Source organism: Oncorhynchus masou, chromosome 16 (assembly GCF_036934945.1).
Source record: "Oncorhynchus masou masou isolate Uvic2021 chromosome 16, UVic_Omas_1.1, whole genome shotgun sequence".
In the NCBI taxonomy this organism is placed as follows: domain Eukaryota; kingdom Metazoa; phylum Chordata; class Actinopteri; order Salmoniformes; family Salmonidae; genus Oncorhynchus; species Oncorhynchus masou.
The window spans coordinates 15,699,819-15,714,586 of NC_088227.1; the positions used below are offsets into that span (position 1 = coordinate 15,699,819).

The 14,768-nt window shown below is 44.3% G+C and overlaps 2 protein-coding genes and 1 long non-coding RNA gene across 7 annotated transcripts in view; 2 read left to right on the forward strand and 1 right to left on the reverse strand.

Moving 5' to 3' along the window:
* The window catches only part of lama2 (laminin, alpha 2), a 160,474-nt gene extending 159,632 nt beyond the window's left edge, over window positions 1-842 (forward strand). For both annotated transcript variants that reach the window (XM_064990886.1, XM_064990887.1), the window contains exon 65: window positions 1-842. In XM_064990886.1, the coding sequence (XP_064846958.1) occupies window positions 1-161 (161 nt within the window). In that variant the 3' untranslated portion in view covers window positions 162-842.
* Window positions 721-2,946, reverse strand: LOC135557543 (uncharacterized). Its single transcript, XR_010458227.1, has 2 exons — window positions 2,380-2,946; window positions 721-1,869 (listed from the first exon to the last, which is right to left on the reverse strand). It is a non-coding gene; the product is annotated as an uncharacterized LOC135557543 (long non-coding RNA).
* Window positions 1,492-14,768, forward strand: part of LOC135557541 (enoyl-[acyl-carrier-protein] reductase, mitochondrial) — a 15,156-nt gene continuing 1,879 nt past the window's right edge. For 2 of the 4 annotated variants that reach the window (XM_064990884.1, XM_064990885.1), the window contains exons 1-8: window positions 1,495-1,796; window positions 9,168-9,265; window positions 12,816-12,947; window positions 13,165-13,308; window positions 13,501-13,603; window positions 13,692-13,794; window positions 13,895-13,968; window positions 14,113-14,173. In XM_064990884.1, coding sequence (XP_064846956.1) covers window positions 1,618-1,796; window positions 9,168-9,265; window positions 12,816-12,947; window positions 13,165-13,308; window positions 13,501-13,603; window positions 13,692-13,794; window positions 13,895-13,968; window positions 14,113-14,173 — 894 coding nt within the window. In that variant the 5' untranslated portion in view covers window positions 1,495-1,617. Of the gene's footprint in view, window positions 1,797-9,167; window positions 9,266-12,815; window positions 12,948-13,164; window positions 13,309-13,500; window positions 13,604-13,691; window positions 13,795-13,894; window positions 13,969-14,112; window positions 14,174-14,305; window positions 14,361-14,768 lie in introns of all 4 variants that reach the window. The other 2 variants (XM_064990882.1, XM_064990883.1) reach the window with 2 other exon arrangements.

The following is a 14,768-nucleotide window of genomic DNA, read 5'->3' on the forward strand; positions in this document are numbered from 1 at the left end:
AGGGGCTCAAGCAGTTTGGCCTGACTTCCAGCACTTCATTCAAAGGCTGCATGCGCAACCTGAAGATAACCAAGGCATCCAAGGTGTTGGAGGTTCAATTCAACAAGGGCCTGGAGTTCAAGGGGGTTCAACCCCTCACTTGCCCAGCCAATGCAGCCTAAACACGGACTACCAAAGCCTGTCGCTGCCTGAAGCACAGCAGCAGCACCAAAACACATGGAAACACAATTTACCGGACTGTAACCTCTCCCTCATGCTAAATCAGATGGCCAACCAGCTTTATACCCAGAGTTTGGATAGCTTTTTTAGAGTGTGAAGTATCTCGACCCCCTCCAAAGTGAGTGGAACCTGTAGGATGACATAGTAGTCAGCCATGATTCATTTAGAGAACTATGGATCACCTTCTGTTCTACTGTATGGCTTAAGCCCCATGTCTGTCTAAACTACATGGTGATTTAGCATACCGTATGCATGGTGTGGTGGGAATTTGTACTGTTTAACAACAGGCAGCATTTTCAAATATATGCTTTGAAGGCATTCAAATCATTTTCTCGTCTTTTATTACAATGTCAAACCATGACTTTTAACTTACACTCGGGATCTTGAGGATTGCCACATGTTGTCATCTGATTCATTTCCAAAAGATTCATTTAGCAACATTTCTGCCTTAGTCTGCCGCTCTGCCTAACCTTCTAGAAACAGAGGAACACTTACTATCAATCTGGTACACACACACATTTTATTATAAATTATTTTACAGTAGGCTATGTCTATTATCTTTGCAGCAAACTGAACTGGACTCAAATGGGAAGAATTGTGAAAATAAAATGCTAAGCAACAGATATGTTTGCAATTTGATTTGGAAGTGCATTTAAATATAATGTTTTTATAATACCATGATGTATAAATGCTTAAAGGGATAGTTTGCCCAAATTACAAAAGTATATATTGGTTTCCTTACACTATAAGCAGTCTATGGACAAGGTATGACAGCAATCCATGCCTTGGTTTAGTTTCCCTGCCACTGTTTCCAAATATAACGTTTGAGTATTTGTGGCACAAATCACATTCAAGTCATGGTACCGATATTAGCATTTTTTGTGCATCATGTTCAAATCATCTTTGAGTGACTTTGTTGAGCTTCACATTCAATTTTAGATCATATTGGATGATTTGGACATGAGCGAAAAATTCTAATATCTGTACCATGACTTGAATGGGATTTGTGCCACAAATGCTAAAACGTTAGCAATTGGAAACCAAATCATACCTTTGTACACAGACTGCTTTCAAGGTAAGGAAACCAACTGGTCATTTTGTCATTTGGTTGAACTTATCCCTTCAATTCAGCTCTACGAATGTCTTCTGTGCTATTACAATTTGACCTTTTCCCGACTTTCGTTCTTATGAGGAACATTGGGAATTTACGATTTTTAGAAGGTTGTTACACAATCATGAAGTATTTAGCTTCAGGGTCACCACCACAGTGAAGATGAGATACGGGAAAACACATGCTTTCTTCACCCTCCCAGTCCATTAGGACTTTCAGGAAGTGAGATTACTGAGGGGCAGTGTACCATTAATGCCATGTAGAAGTAGAACTGGTTCATCCATAGTATGGCCTTTGCTGCATCAATCGTCATGAGGAGGCCTCTGTTCAGACTGACCCAGAAGAGAGTGCTGCCCCTGTGGCAGAGAGAGAGCAGAACCACCCTGACCCCTGGTGCTCTACGGCAACTCCACTCCTGCTCAGCACTGGTCTACAGAAAGCACGGACATCACTATGACACAGTCAGGTAAGGGATCATATGATGTTGCCATACTTGTGTGTCGATTGGAAGACATCTGCGAGGGAATTTGAGATGCTCACTGTGAAATGAAAAGAGTTTTGCTCAAAACAGATCATTAAAAGGCACTTGTTTCAAAACTCTTAAGCACATTTTCAATTGACTAAGTGCTGTACAACACACAAAATCATAGTCACTTTTTCACCAAACCTAATCAGTATTTCATCTAGAAATACATGTTTCACATTGCAATGCTGACATTACTTTCAATATGATTGTCTTGTCATTTGTTAAAATACATTTTGACTATTCTAATTTTAATTGATGTACTCTGCTATACAATTGAAAACAGCAGTAACTACGCATTTGGTCAAATTTAGTTAAGACTGAAATCAGGCTCTGTGTCATTTCTATCTTGTGACCATTTATTTTATATTATTAATTTTTGTATGTTTTTTTTCTTGTGACAAAAAGTGTCCTGGTTCAATTATGTTCAGTTTCAAAGAAAATGGAGAGTCAAATTTCAGTAACTACAAAATCCTAGTAAAAACCAAGGCAAATAGCATTAAATAAAAAAATACATGTACTGCACCTTGTTCCACTGTGTTTTGACTGCAGTTACTGCAGTTTGCCTTGGTCGGACTCCAAGTTCAGGCATTCCTGATTATGACATACCTTCACACACAGCATGAGACAGCCAAGACAGTTGGATGAACACGTTTAAATTTTAGTGCAGTTTCCTTTTGCATTACCCATATAGTTGTTTAAGGTTGTAGTGGTATTGTTAGAGGATAAAGATAAAGATTTTTGTTCGGGCTCCAGGCAGGTATTAACCCTGCCGAAAGGAAAAGAGTGGGATAGATAGAGACCCACTACCAGACGCACACACATCTATCTGCAGAAGAGACTGTGTGTAGCCTGCAGTGTTGTAAACTCCTCAGTAAGGCAAAGTAGCTATTGGCTGTCCTAGAAGTCGCTAAATTACATCATCACCTAATTTGCATAATTGGCCATGTAATTGTGATGGACGCTGTAGGAGAGAGGAATAACGTTGTGGGAGAGACAAAAAGTGAGTTAAAAAAGACACCTTAAATATGTTTAGAATTACAAATGAGCAAGCTGCAGTGAGTGGTCACACACAGCGAATAAGAACCAGATATTTGAGGCTTTACTCCTCCTCCATCACTTTATGGACCCCATTGTTAATCCCCGTCATAAGAGGCATTGTCAGTCCCTATCCCCAGGAGTTTCTCTTTGGTAAGACAACACTTCTCGAGGAAAGCCACAACAGCACGGGGCTATAGATTTGGCATCTCCTCCCTCCAACTCAACAAGCCCCAGAAATGTTGATACAATTGTCTGCTTGGTGTCACCAAAGTACCTTATCACAACCCCCAGGTACTTAGAAACACTTACATCCGTGGACTCATCGAGGAGGAGGCTGAAACGCTGCTCACCCACATCTGCGACCAACTTTTTCAGAAAGTATGGTGCTAGAACAGCATTAATCATTTCTGTGCACTTTGTCCTGTGCATTTTGAAGTGGGTAGCAGCAGTGGAGTCTGAGAAAGCAGTTCTATATGCTTCTCCAATGTGATCACATGACAGCATGGAACAATGTTCAGCGATAGCGCCTTTTTTGCAGTAAATTTTTTTAACCATAAATGGCAGCTTGTTTTGGGTGGAACTATTGTTATAAGGCTTTGCCTTTTGAGTATGTTTTTGAGTTGTCATGCCTTTTCACATCACTAAGTTTGGCGTAGAAATCAGCCTTACAATACAGGCAGTATGCCCGTGTATCAACTCCAATAAACGTGTTCAACCAGCCTTTGAATTCAGGGTTTGATTCCCACTCCTTTCTGTATTTTTGCGTGTACAGTTTAGACTGAGACATGATGAGCTAGCCAGCTAGATGTTTAGCTTATGTCACAGAGATGCAGTGGACAAGGTAAGTGACTGAGGCTGTGTGAGTCAAATGCAGTGATCAAATTTTGTGCAGGGATTTGTTTTAGACAAAGAACATTTTACATTTACATCCCGCCCTGAATGTAAGCCAGGGCGGGATCAGCCGGCGGCGGCCTCCCGCATGCGTGATTCATTTGCAGTCTGGACGTGGAGGGGTGAACATCTCCTGCTCTGACTGCAGCTGGGAGGGACTGCTGCGCGAGTGCTTTGGGACGGGGGTGGGGCCCAGGGTGGGGCCCACGGCAGCACCCGCTGCTTGTTGAGAAGAGTAAGAACGATACGTGCTTTCACTTCAGTCTCCAAAAGTCTCCAATAACACCAGAAAAAAAATCGCTAGATTTGTCGCTAGTCGATTTGAAAAAAATGTGTCGCTAGAGGGTTTTGAATACTCGCTAAATATAGCGACGAAGTCGCTAAGTTGGCAACACTGCCTGTTTGCCAGTAACCCAATCAATAATACCTTATACCATTTTAATGACAGAGCAATTTAACTGAAACTTCATAGAAGCAATTGACAAGAACCCAGTCATCAACATCAAATTATTGGTAATAATCTGTATTACCTCCCAGGGGAGGAGTGCAGGAGTTATGAATGGATGTGGGGGGGTTCATAGACCAAACGAAGGCCTTAAAATATCAAAAAAATCTTCTCAGCCAAATGTAAATAGTCCCACACAAAATCAATACAGTTCAAACAACAATAAACAATAACTCTCGCGGAAACTCTCTTAACTAAAACGTCACACCAAATACAACTGGCAGGGGACGAATAGTCCAACGACACTAAACACCAAAGGGAGCGCCCTAACAAAAAAAGACAGTCTGCTGCAGAGTAAAGCACTGGAGCGATAGAGGGGAAATGAAAGTAAGAGAGAGGGGGGTGTTCTTAGCAGTTGACTTCAGGCTTGAAGTTGCACTGTCTGTCCGTCTGTTACACCTGACGGTTTGTTTTTCAAAGCTTCGCAACAATGTTGCTACTACGCCATGCGAACAATGACAGGAGCGGTAACACCGGCGGATCGACTTTACAACTAAGCAAGCTGAAAATAAACAAGACTTCTGCAGAGTTGCACACACTGTCAAACTGCGCGCCAACCGAGCGCTTCGCACAGAGAGCGTGAGGAGCTATCTTTATTTCCTCCTTCCTCACTGCTGATGCGCTCTTAAAGTGGCAGCACGGTGAAGGCTCCGTGCAGGATTTCGCCCGGTCATACGGTGGCCACACACGTCTCCAACTCAATCATAACGTTTGCAGATGACACAAAAGTGATAGGCCTATTTACCAACAATGACGAGACTGCCTACAGGAAGGAGGTGAGGGCCCTGGCAGAGTGGTGCCAGGAAAATAACTCCTCCCCCTCAAATAACCTCTCCCTCAATGTCAACGAAACGAAGGAGCTGATCGTGGACTTCAGGAGACAGCAGAGGAGCACCCCCCCCCCCCACACACACACACACACACACACACACACATCAACGGGGTGCAGTGGAGAGGGTGAAAGGCTTCAAGTTCCTCTGCGTGCACATCACTGACAACCTGAAATGGTTTCTCTATACAGACAATAGCGCTTCTTCAACCTCAGGGGGATGAAGATATGTGGCTTGGCCCCCAAGGCCCTCACAAACTTTTACAGATGCACCATTGAGAGCATCCTGTCGGGCTGTATCACGGCCTGGTTCGGCAACTGCACCGTCCACAACTGCAGGGCTCTCTAGATGATGGTGCGGTCAGCCCAACGCATTACCAGGGGCACACTGCCTGCCCTCCAGGATATCTACAGCAGCCAGTGTCACAGAAAGGACAAGAAGATCATCAAGGACCTCAGCCACCCGAGCCACGGCCTGTTCACCCCGCTTCCATCTGAAAGGCAGAGACAAAACAGCTTCTATCTCCAGTTAAATAGTCACCACCAGCTGGCCTCTGCCCAGTACGATGCCCTGAACTTTAATCACTGTTACTAGCCGGCTACATCCCGGTACTCAACCCTGCACCTTAGAGACTGCTGCCCTATATACATAGTCATTGAACACTGGTCACTTTAATGTTTACATACTGTTTTACCCACTTCATATGTACACTGGGTGGAAAAAACTTCAGAAAAAACTTTCCATGACATAGACTGACCAGGTGAATCCATGTGAAAGCCCTTATCGATGTCAGCTGTTAAATCCACTTCAATCAATCTATCAAATGTATTTATAAAGCTTTTTACATCAACAGATTGTCACAAAGGTCGTGTACAGAACCCAGCCTAAAACCCCAAAGAGCAAGCAATGCAAATGTAGAAGCACGGTGGCTAGGAAAAACCTAAAGAGAACCATGTTCTGAGGGGTGGCCTGTCCTCTTCTGGCTGTGCCAGATGGAGATTTTAAGAGTACATGGCCATTAAGGCCAGATCGTTCATCAAGATGTTCAAACAGTCATAGAACTAGCATGGTCAAATAATAATCACAGTGGTTATAGAGGGTGCAACAGGCCAGCACTTCAGGAGTCAATATCAGTTGGCTTTTCATAGCCAAGCATTGAGGTCGAGACAGCAGGTGTGGTAGAGAGAGCGAGAGAGATAGGGAGAGAGAGGGTCAAAACAGCAGTCCTGGGATAGGGTAGCACATCCTGTGAAAAGGACAGGGTTCTATAACCGCAGGCAGAACAGTAGAAACTGGATCAGCAGCACGACAAGGTGGACTGGGGATGGGAACAGCCAGGAGTCATCAGGCCAGTTAGTCCTCAGGCATGGTCCTAGGGCTCAGGTCCTCTGGGAGGAGGAGGGAGGGAGGGAGAGAGAGAGATGGGCGATTTAGAGGGCTATTACTTAAGATCACACAGGACACCAGATAATACAGGAGAAAAACACCAGATAGGACAGAATGACCGTAGCCCTCAGGCACATAGACTATTGCAACATAGGGGGGTCGGGAGACACTGTGGCCCTGTCTGAAGACACCCCTGGATAGGGCCAACCAGGCAGGATATAACCCCACTCACTTTGTGAAAGCGTATCCCCCACAACACCAGAGGGATATGAACAGACCACAAACTTACTATCCTGAGACAAGGTAGAGAAGATCTCCCCTACCACACGAGTCCGAGGGGGCACAAGACCGGACAGGAAGATAACATCAGTGACTCAACCCACTCAAGTCGAGTTTGCCTTGCCAAAAGTTTTTTTTCCCCCAGGTGCATAAACAGTGAGAATATTTACTGTGATGTCGATGAGAGCCTATGGCCAAATGTTCAAGGCCGGCATGATGAAAACTAGTGCCATGCTAAACGTTATGTTTATTTAATTCAATTTATTTCATTTGATTACAGTACACCTATTTTGTAATTATATTGGAACAATATACAGTGCCTTGCGAAAGTATTCGGCCCCCTTGAACTTTGCGACCTTTTGCCACATTTCAGGCTTCAAACATAAAGATATAAAACTGTATTTTTTGTGAAGAATCAACAACAAGTGGGACACAATCATGAAGTGGAACGACATTTATTGGATATTTCCAACTTTTTTAACAAATCAAAAACTGAAAAATTGGGTGTGCAAAATTATTCAGCCCCTTTACTTTCAGTGCAGCAAACTCTCTCCAGAAGTTCAGTGAGGATCTCTGAATGATCCAATGTTGACCGAAATGACTAATGATGATAAATACAATCCACCTGTGTGTAATCAACTCTCCGTATAAATGCACATGCACTGTGATAGTCTCAGAGGTCCGTTAAAAGCGCAGAGAGCATCATGAAGAACAAGGAACACCAAGAGACCCATGATCACTCTGGATGAACTGCAGAGATCTACAGCTGAGGTGGGAGACTCTGTCCATAGGACAACAATCAGTCGTATATTGCACAAATCTGGCCTTTATGGAAGAGTGGCAAGAAGAAAGCCATTTCTTAAAGATATCCATAAAAAGTGTTGTTTAAAGTTTGCCACAAGCCACCTGGGAGACACACCAAACATGTGGAAGAAGGTGCTCTGGTCAGATGAAACCAAAATTGAACTTTTTGGCAACAATGCAAAACGTTATGTTTGGCGTAAAAGCAACACAGCTCATCACCTTGACCACACCATCCCCACTGTCAAACATGGTGGTGGCAGCATCATGGTTTGGGCCTGCTTTTCTTCAGCAGGGACAGGGAAGATGGTTAAAATTGATGGGAAGATGGATGGAGCCAAATACAGGACCATTCTGGAAGAAAACCTGATGGAGTCTGCAAAAGACCTGAGACTGGGACGGAGATTTGTCTTCCAACAAGACAATGATCCAAAACATAAAGCAAAATCTACAATGGAATGGTTCAAAAATAAATATATCCAGGTGTTAGAATGGCCAAGTCATAGTCCAGACCTGAATCCAATCGAGAATCTGTGGAAAGAACTGAAAACTGCTGTTCACAAATGCTCTCCATCCAACCTCACTGAGCTCGAGCTGTTTTGCAAGGAGGAATGGGAAAAATGTCAGTCTCTCGATGTGCAAAACTGATAGAGACATACCCCAAGCGACTTACAGCTGTAATCGCAGCAAAAGGTGGCGCTACAAAGTATTAATTTAAGGGGGCTGAATAATTTTGCACGCCCAATTTTTCAGTTTTTGATTTGTTAAAAAAGTTTGAAATATCCAATAAATGTCGTTCCACTTCATGATTGTGTCCCACTTGTTGTTGATTCTTCACAAAAAAAATACAGTTTTATATCTTTATGTTTGAAGCCTGAAATGTGGCAAAAGGTCGCAAAGTTCAAGGGGGCCAAATACTTTCGCAAGGCACTGTATATATTTTTTCCATCAATGATTGGGAAATGATCACACCTTCAATGATCACACCTTCAATGATCACACCTTTGATCAGACATGGGCTAGAAAGAGAGGATATTTTGAGGACTAAAGCAATTGCATTTCCTAATGTGAAAACAGTGTAATGTACTGTAACTTAGAGTGCTGTAGCAAATTACATTCACAGGGCTATTTTGAAACACATGTCTTGTATTAGTCCTCATTGGATTAACTGGGCATTAAAACAATTAAATTGAGAAGATGACATTACGTTGTGTTTTGGGTGATTTAAATCAATGTTTCACATTATACTGGATCAATGGTTGTATACTGGATCAATGAGGGCACAATAAAAAGGATTTGCATATAAGACTTGCTGCGTTACAAGTGTTACCCGTTTGTAGTTTTGTACTAAGAGTTTTGAAAATTCACCACATACTTGTGAAAATAGCCCCAAAGCAAATTGAAAAATATATAAAAAAGATTGTCAAAGACATTATGGCCATGTGCTGTTTCTCCAGTTTTAAGTCTTTACCATTTCTGTAGCTGTAAACTTGTTTCCTCAATATGAATAAAGAAACACCTAAACATCAATGTGGATGGCAATTTGTAGTTTACGTGATTGTGTTATTGTCCGTATAATAGAATGGAGGAGATGTCCTTGCCAGCCCTGGGTCAACACAGTGTCAGACTGAGGATGTTGGCAGCACCAGTGAATCCAGCTGATATTAACATGCTACAAGGTAACATTCATACTGCATGAATCAATCATACATGATAGATAATCAGTTAATAGAGACTGTATCTTTAAGAGATTTGGTAACACTTAATAATAACTAAGACTAAAGCATGTAGAGGTGGTTGAACAGGGCTAGGGTTACATTAGGCTTATGTCCACATCCCGGTTCAACCCTAACCCCAGCCTCAGCCACAATCCTAACCTCAGCCACAATCCTAACCTCAGCCACAACCCTAACCCCAGTCTCAGACACAACCCTAACCCCAGCCTCAACCACAACCCTAAACCTAGTTTCATGTCCATGTCAAGGTTCAACCCTAACCCCAGCCTCAACCACAACACTAACTCCAGCTTCAACCATAACCCTAACCCCAGCCTCAACCACAACACTAACCCTAGCCTCAACCACAACCCTAACCCCAGCCTCAACCACAACCCTAACCCCAGTCTCAACCCTAACCCCAGCCTAACCACAACCCTTATGTCAGCCTCAACCACAACCCTAACCCCAGCCTCAACCACAACCCTAACCCCAGCCTCTCAACCCTAACCCCAGCCTCAACCACAACTCTAACCCCAGCCTCAACCACAACCCTAACCCCAGCCTCAACCACAACCCTAACTCCAGCCTCAACCACAACCCTAACCCTACCTTCATGTCAACATTCCAGTTCATCCTTCACCACAGCCTCAACCACATCCCTAACCCCAGCCTCAACCACAACCCTAACCCTAACCCCAGCCTCAACCACGACCCTAACCCCAGCCTCAACCAAAACCCTAACCCTAGCTTCATGTCCACGTCCCGTTTCAAACCTAACCCCAGCATGAACCACAATCCTAACCCCCAGACTCAACCACAATCCTAACCCCCAGACTCAACCACATCCCTAACCCCAGACTCAGCCACAACCCTAACCCCAGCCTCAACCACAACCCTAACCCCAGCCTCAACCACAACCCTAACCCCAGCATGAACCACAATCCTAACCCCCAGACTCAACCACATCCCTAACCCCAGCCTGAACCACAATCCTAACCCCAGCCTGAACCACAACCCTAACCCCAGCCTCAACCACAACCCTAACCCCAGCCTCAACCACAACCCTAGCTTCATGTCAACATTCGAGTTCATCCCTAACCCCAGCCTCAACCACAACCCTAACCCCAGTCTCAACCCTAGCCCTAGCTTCATGTCAACATTCCAGTTCATCCTTAACCCCAGCCTCAACCCTAGCCCTAGCTTCATGTCAACATTCCAGTTCATCCTTAACCCCAGCCTCAACCACAACCCTAACCCCAGCCTCAACCACAACCCTAGCCCTAGCTTCATGTCAACATTCCAGTTCATCCTTAACCCCAGCCTCAACCACAACCTTAACCCCAGCCTCAACCACAACCCTAGCTTCATGTCAACATTCCAGTTCATCCTTAACCCCAGCCTCAACCCTAGCCCTAGCTTCATGTCAACATTCCAGTTCATCCTTAACCCCAGCCTCAACCACAACCTTAACCCCAGCCTCAACCACAACCCTAGCTTCATGTCAACATTCCAGTTCATCCTTAACCCCAGCCTCAACCCTAGCCCTAGCTTCATGTCAACATTCCAGTTCATCCTTAACTCCAGCCTCAACCACAACCCTAACCCCAGCCTCAACCCTAGCCCTAGCTTCATGTCAACATTCCAGTTCATCCTTAACCCCAGCCTCAACCACAACCCTAACCCCAGCCTCAACCCTAGCCCTAGCTTCATGTCAACATTCCAGTTCATCCTTAACCCCAGCCTCAACCACAACCCTAACCCCAGCCTCAACCACAACCCTAACCCCAGCCTCAACCACAACCCTAGCCCTAGCTTCATGTCAACATTCCAGTTCATCCTTAACCCCAGCCTCAACCACAACCTTAACCCCAGCCTCAACCACAACCCTAGCTTCATGTCAACATTCCAGTTCATCCTTAACCCCAGCCTCAACCCTAGCCCTAGCTTCATGTCAACATTCCAGTTCATCCTTAACTCCAGCCTCAACCACAACCCTAACCCCAGCCTCAACCCTAGCCCTAGCTTCATGTCAACATTCCAGTTCATCCTCAACCACAACCCTAACCCCAGCCTCAACCCTAGCCCTAGCTTCATGTCAACATTCCAGTTCATCCTTAACCCCAGCCTCAACCACAACCCTAGCTTCATGTCAACATTCCAGTTCATCCTTAACCCCAGCCTCAACCCTAGCCCTAGCTTCATGTCAACATTCCAGTTCATCCTTAACCCCAGCCTCAACCCTAACCCTAACTTCATGTCAACATTCCAGTTCATCCTTAACCCCAGCCTCAACCCTAACCCTAGCTTCATGTCAACATTCCAGTTCATCCTTAACCCCAGCCTCAACCACAACCCTAACCCCAGCCTCAACCACAACCCTAGCTTCATGTCAACATTCCAGTTCATCCTTAATCCCAGCCTCAACCACAACCCTAACCCCAGTCTCAACCCTAGCCCTAGCTTCATGTCAACAATCCAGTTCATCCTTAACCCCAGCCTCAACCACAACCCTAGCTTCATGTCAACATTCCAGTTCATCCTTAACCCCAGTCTCAACCCTAGCCCTAGCTTCATGTCAACATTCCAGTTCATCCTTAACCCCAGCCTCAACCCTAGCCCTAGCTTCATGTCAACATTCCAGTTCATCCTTAACCCCAGCCTCAACCCTAGCCCTAGCTTCATGTCAACATTCCAGTTCATCCTTAACCCCAGCCTCAACCCTAGCCCTAGCTTCATGTCAACATTCCAGTTCATCCTTAACCCCAGCCTCAACCACAACCCTAGCTTCATGTCAACATTCCAGTTCATCCTTAATCCCAGCCTCAACCACAACCCTAACCCCAGCCTCAACCCTAGCCCTAGATTCATGTCAACATTCCAGTTCATACTTAACCCCAGCCTCAACCACAACCCTAGCTTCATGTCAACATTCCAGTTCATCCTTAATCCCAGCCTCAACCACAACCCTAACCCCAGCCTCAACCCTAGTCCTAGCTTCATGTCAACATTCCAGTTCATCCTTAACCCCAGCCTCAACCACAACCCTAACCCCAGCCTCAACCACAACCCTAGCTTCATGTCAACATTCCAGTTCATCCTTAATCCCAGCCTCAACCACAACCCTAACCCCAGCCTCAACCCTAGCCCTAGCTTCATGTCAACATTCCAGTTAATCCTTAACCCCAGCCTCAACCACAACCCTAGCTTCATGTCAACATTCCAGTTCATCCTTAATCCCAGCCTCAACCACAACCCTAGCTTCATGTCAACATTCCAGTTAATCCTTAACCCCAGCCTCAACCACCCTAATTTTGGCATAACCTTGGTTTATCCTGCTTATTATCCTACTTTTCCTTTTGCACCCATAAGGTGCTGGAGCCTGGCTCCGGTTACCTCGTGTTACCATAGATTCTCTCTAGACATTCAGTTCGCCTCCCACTGCTGTTGCCTAGGGATTGGGTTTTCAAGACTACACAGGGTATAAAACAGTTATTTGCATTGTTATCCACAGGCACATACCCAATCCTTCCAGTGTTTCCTGCTGTGGGTGGGAATGAGGGAGTGGGGGAGGTGGTGGAGGTTGGTCGGAAGGTCACCTCTCTGAGACCAGGAGACTGGGCCATACCGTGGGATGCTGGCTTTGGTGAGAAAACAGTACATCAGTACTACAGTACATTCCTCTTCTGTCTGTAAAACCACAGTGATGGGAGGGCCATGTGGATACCTTCCGTTTTACCCTGACCAGAGACCTAGTGATATGAAATGATTGAGACAAGAGTCTCAAACTACTTGTTGTATTTGTGTTGTGTGACGTGACATCATCATTGTGAGACAGCGTTTGGGTGGGGTTCTGTTTAAAGGTACATGGAGGACAGAGGCAGTGTGTGAGGCTGATGACCTTCTCCAGGTCCCCAAGGACATCCCTCTGCTGGGGGCTGCTACCATCGGGGTGAACCCCTGCACTGCCTACAGGATGCTGCAGGACTTTGTTAAACTCAAACCAGGTAGACAACAGTAGTTCGAGAAACATTATTTCTGTGGGACACCCTGTCCTTTTGGTCTATTCTTGTTGCCTGTACAAGCTACTGTTACTCAAGTGGGAAACTGTGTATGAAATGGTGCTTCGTAAGCAGTAAACAAGTATTAATTCATGAATAAATAATTACTTAATTCAATAATTTATTCATTGTCTGCAGGGGCCACTGTAATGCAGAATGGATCCAACAGTGCAGTGGGTCAGGCTGTCATTCAAATAGCTGCTGCCTTGGGGGTGAAGACCATCAACATCATCAGAGACAGGTGGGGACTCTGTCTAGTATTGACCCAGACCATAACAATAGTGTTCGTATTCAAATTCAATGAGTACATTTTTCATGTTTTCTCTCAGACCTAATCGACTAGAGTTGGAGGAGGAACTAAAATCGATGGGAGCTGATTTTGTTATCACTGAAGAAGAGCTGCAATGTCTGGGTCTGGATAACGTAATTCAGGTAAGAGAATAGATACACCATCAAATGTATGATGAGATTAGAGGTATTGGCTTCTTTCCAACAGTCAACTGTAAACTACACTAATGTATTGCCATTTTAGGAGCTCCCAAAGCCCATCCTGGGTTTGAACTGTGTGGGAGGCCAGAGTGGTGGACTTGTCCTCTCTAGTCTTTGGTAGGTTTCTGGGGGGGAGGTTTCTAGCCAAAATCTTTACTGCAACATGGTCTGCATAAATAATGTAATCCATCATGTTCATTTAGGCTTTGAAAGGACTGATTCTCTGTGAAAGCTAATCCCTCTTTTTGAATGCCCTCACAGTGATGGGGCAACTTTAGTGACATATGGTGGGATGGCCAAAAAGCCTCTCCAGATTCCAGCTGTGAGTTCATATTTGTTGTTCAACGTAATCGCAAATGATTCTCAAATTGCACCATATGTAACCTTGCTGACAGCACATCCTTGACATTTCTGTTTTCTTTGGCTCCTGAAAAAAGAAATCTCTAATTTTAAGAATATAACATTACGAGGATTCTGGATGACGCAGTGGAAAAGAAACAATAGTAAAGGTAAACTTGCTGCACAAAGCTCACTCACTTTAACCTTCGAGTGAACACTTTATCCAACTTCAAAGACTGAACCATGTCTCCATATGGAAAATAATCATGAAAAACAAATAAGAATCTTGTATGGCAGAAGAAAAAATTAATACAAAAATCAAATAATTAATGTAATTACATAGTATCTGGTAATATTTTGTATATTTGTCCTTATATGTCAACGGTGTATTTGTATATGTGTTGACTTACAGTATATTCCTTATATGACATACACAATTGAATACATGATTGTGACATATTTGAGGCAGAATATATGAATTATATCAGTCATCTATGAATCTTATAATAAAAGTGTGTATGTTCTGACAATGTAACCTCGACAAAATAAATTATTTCCATATAGGTTTCACATTGTTT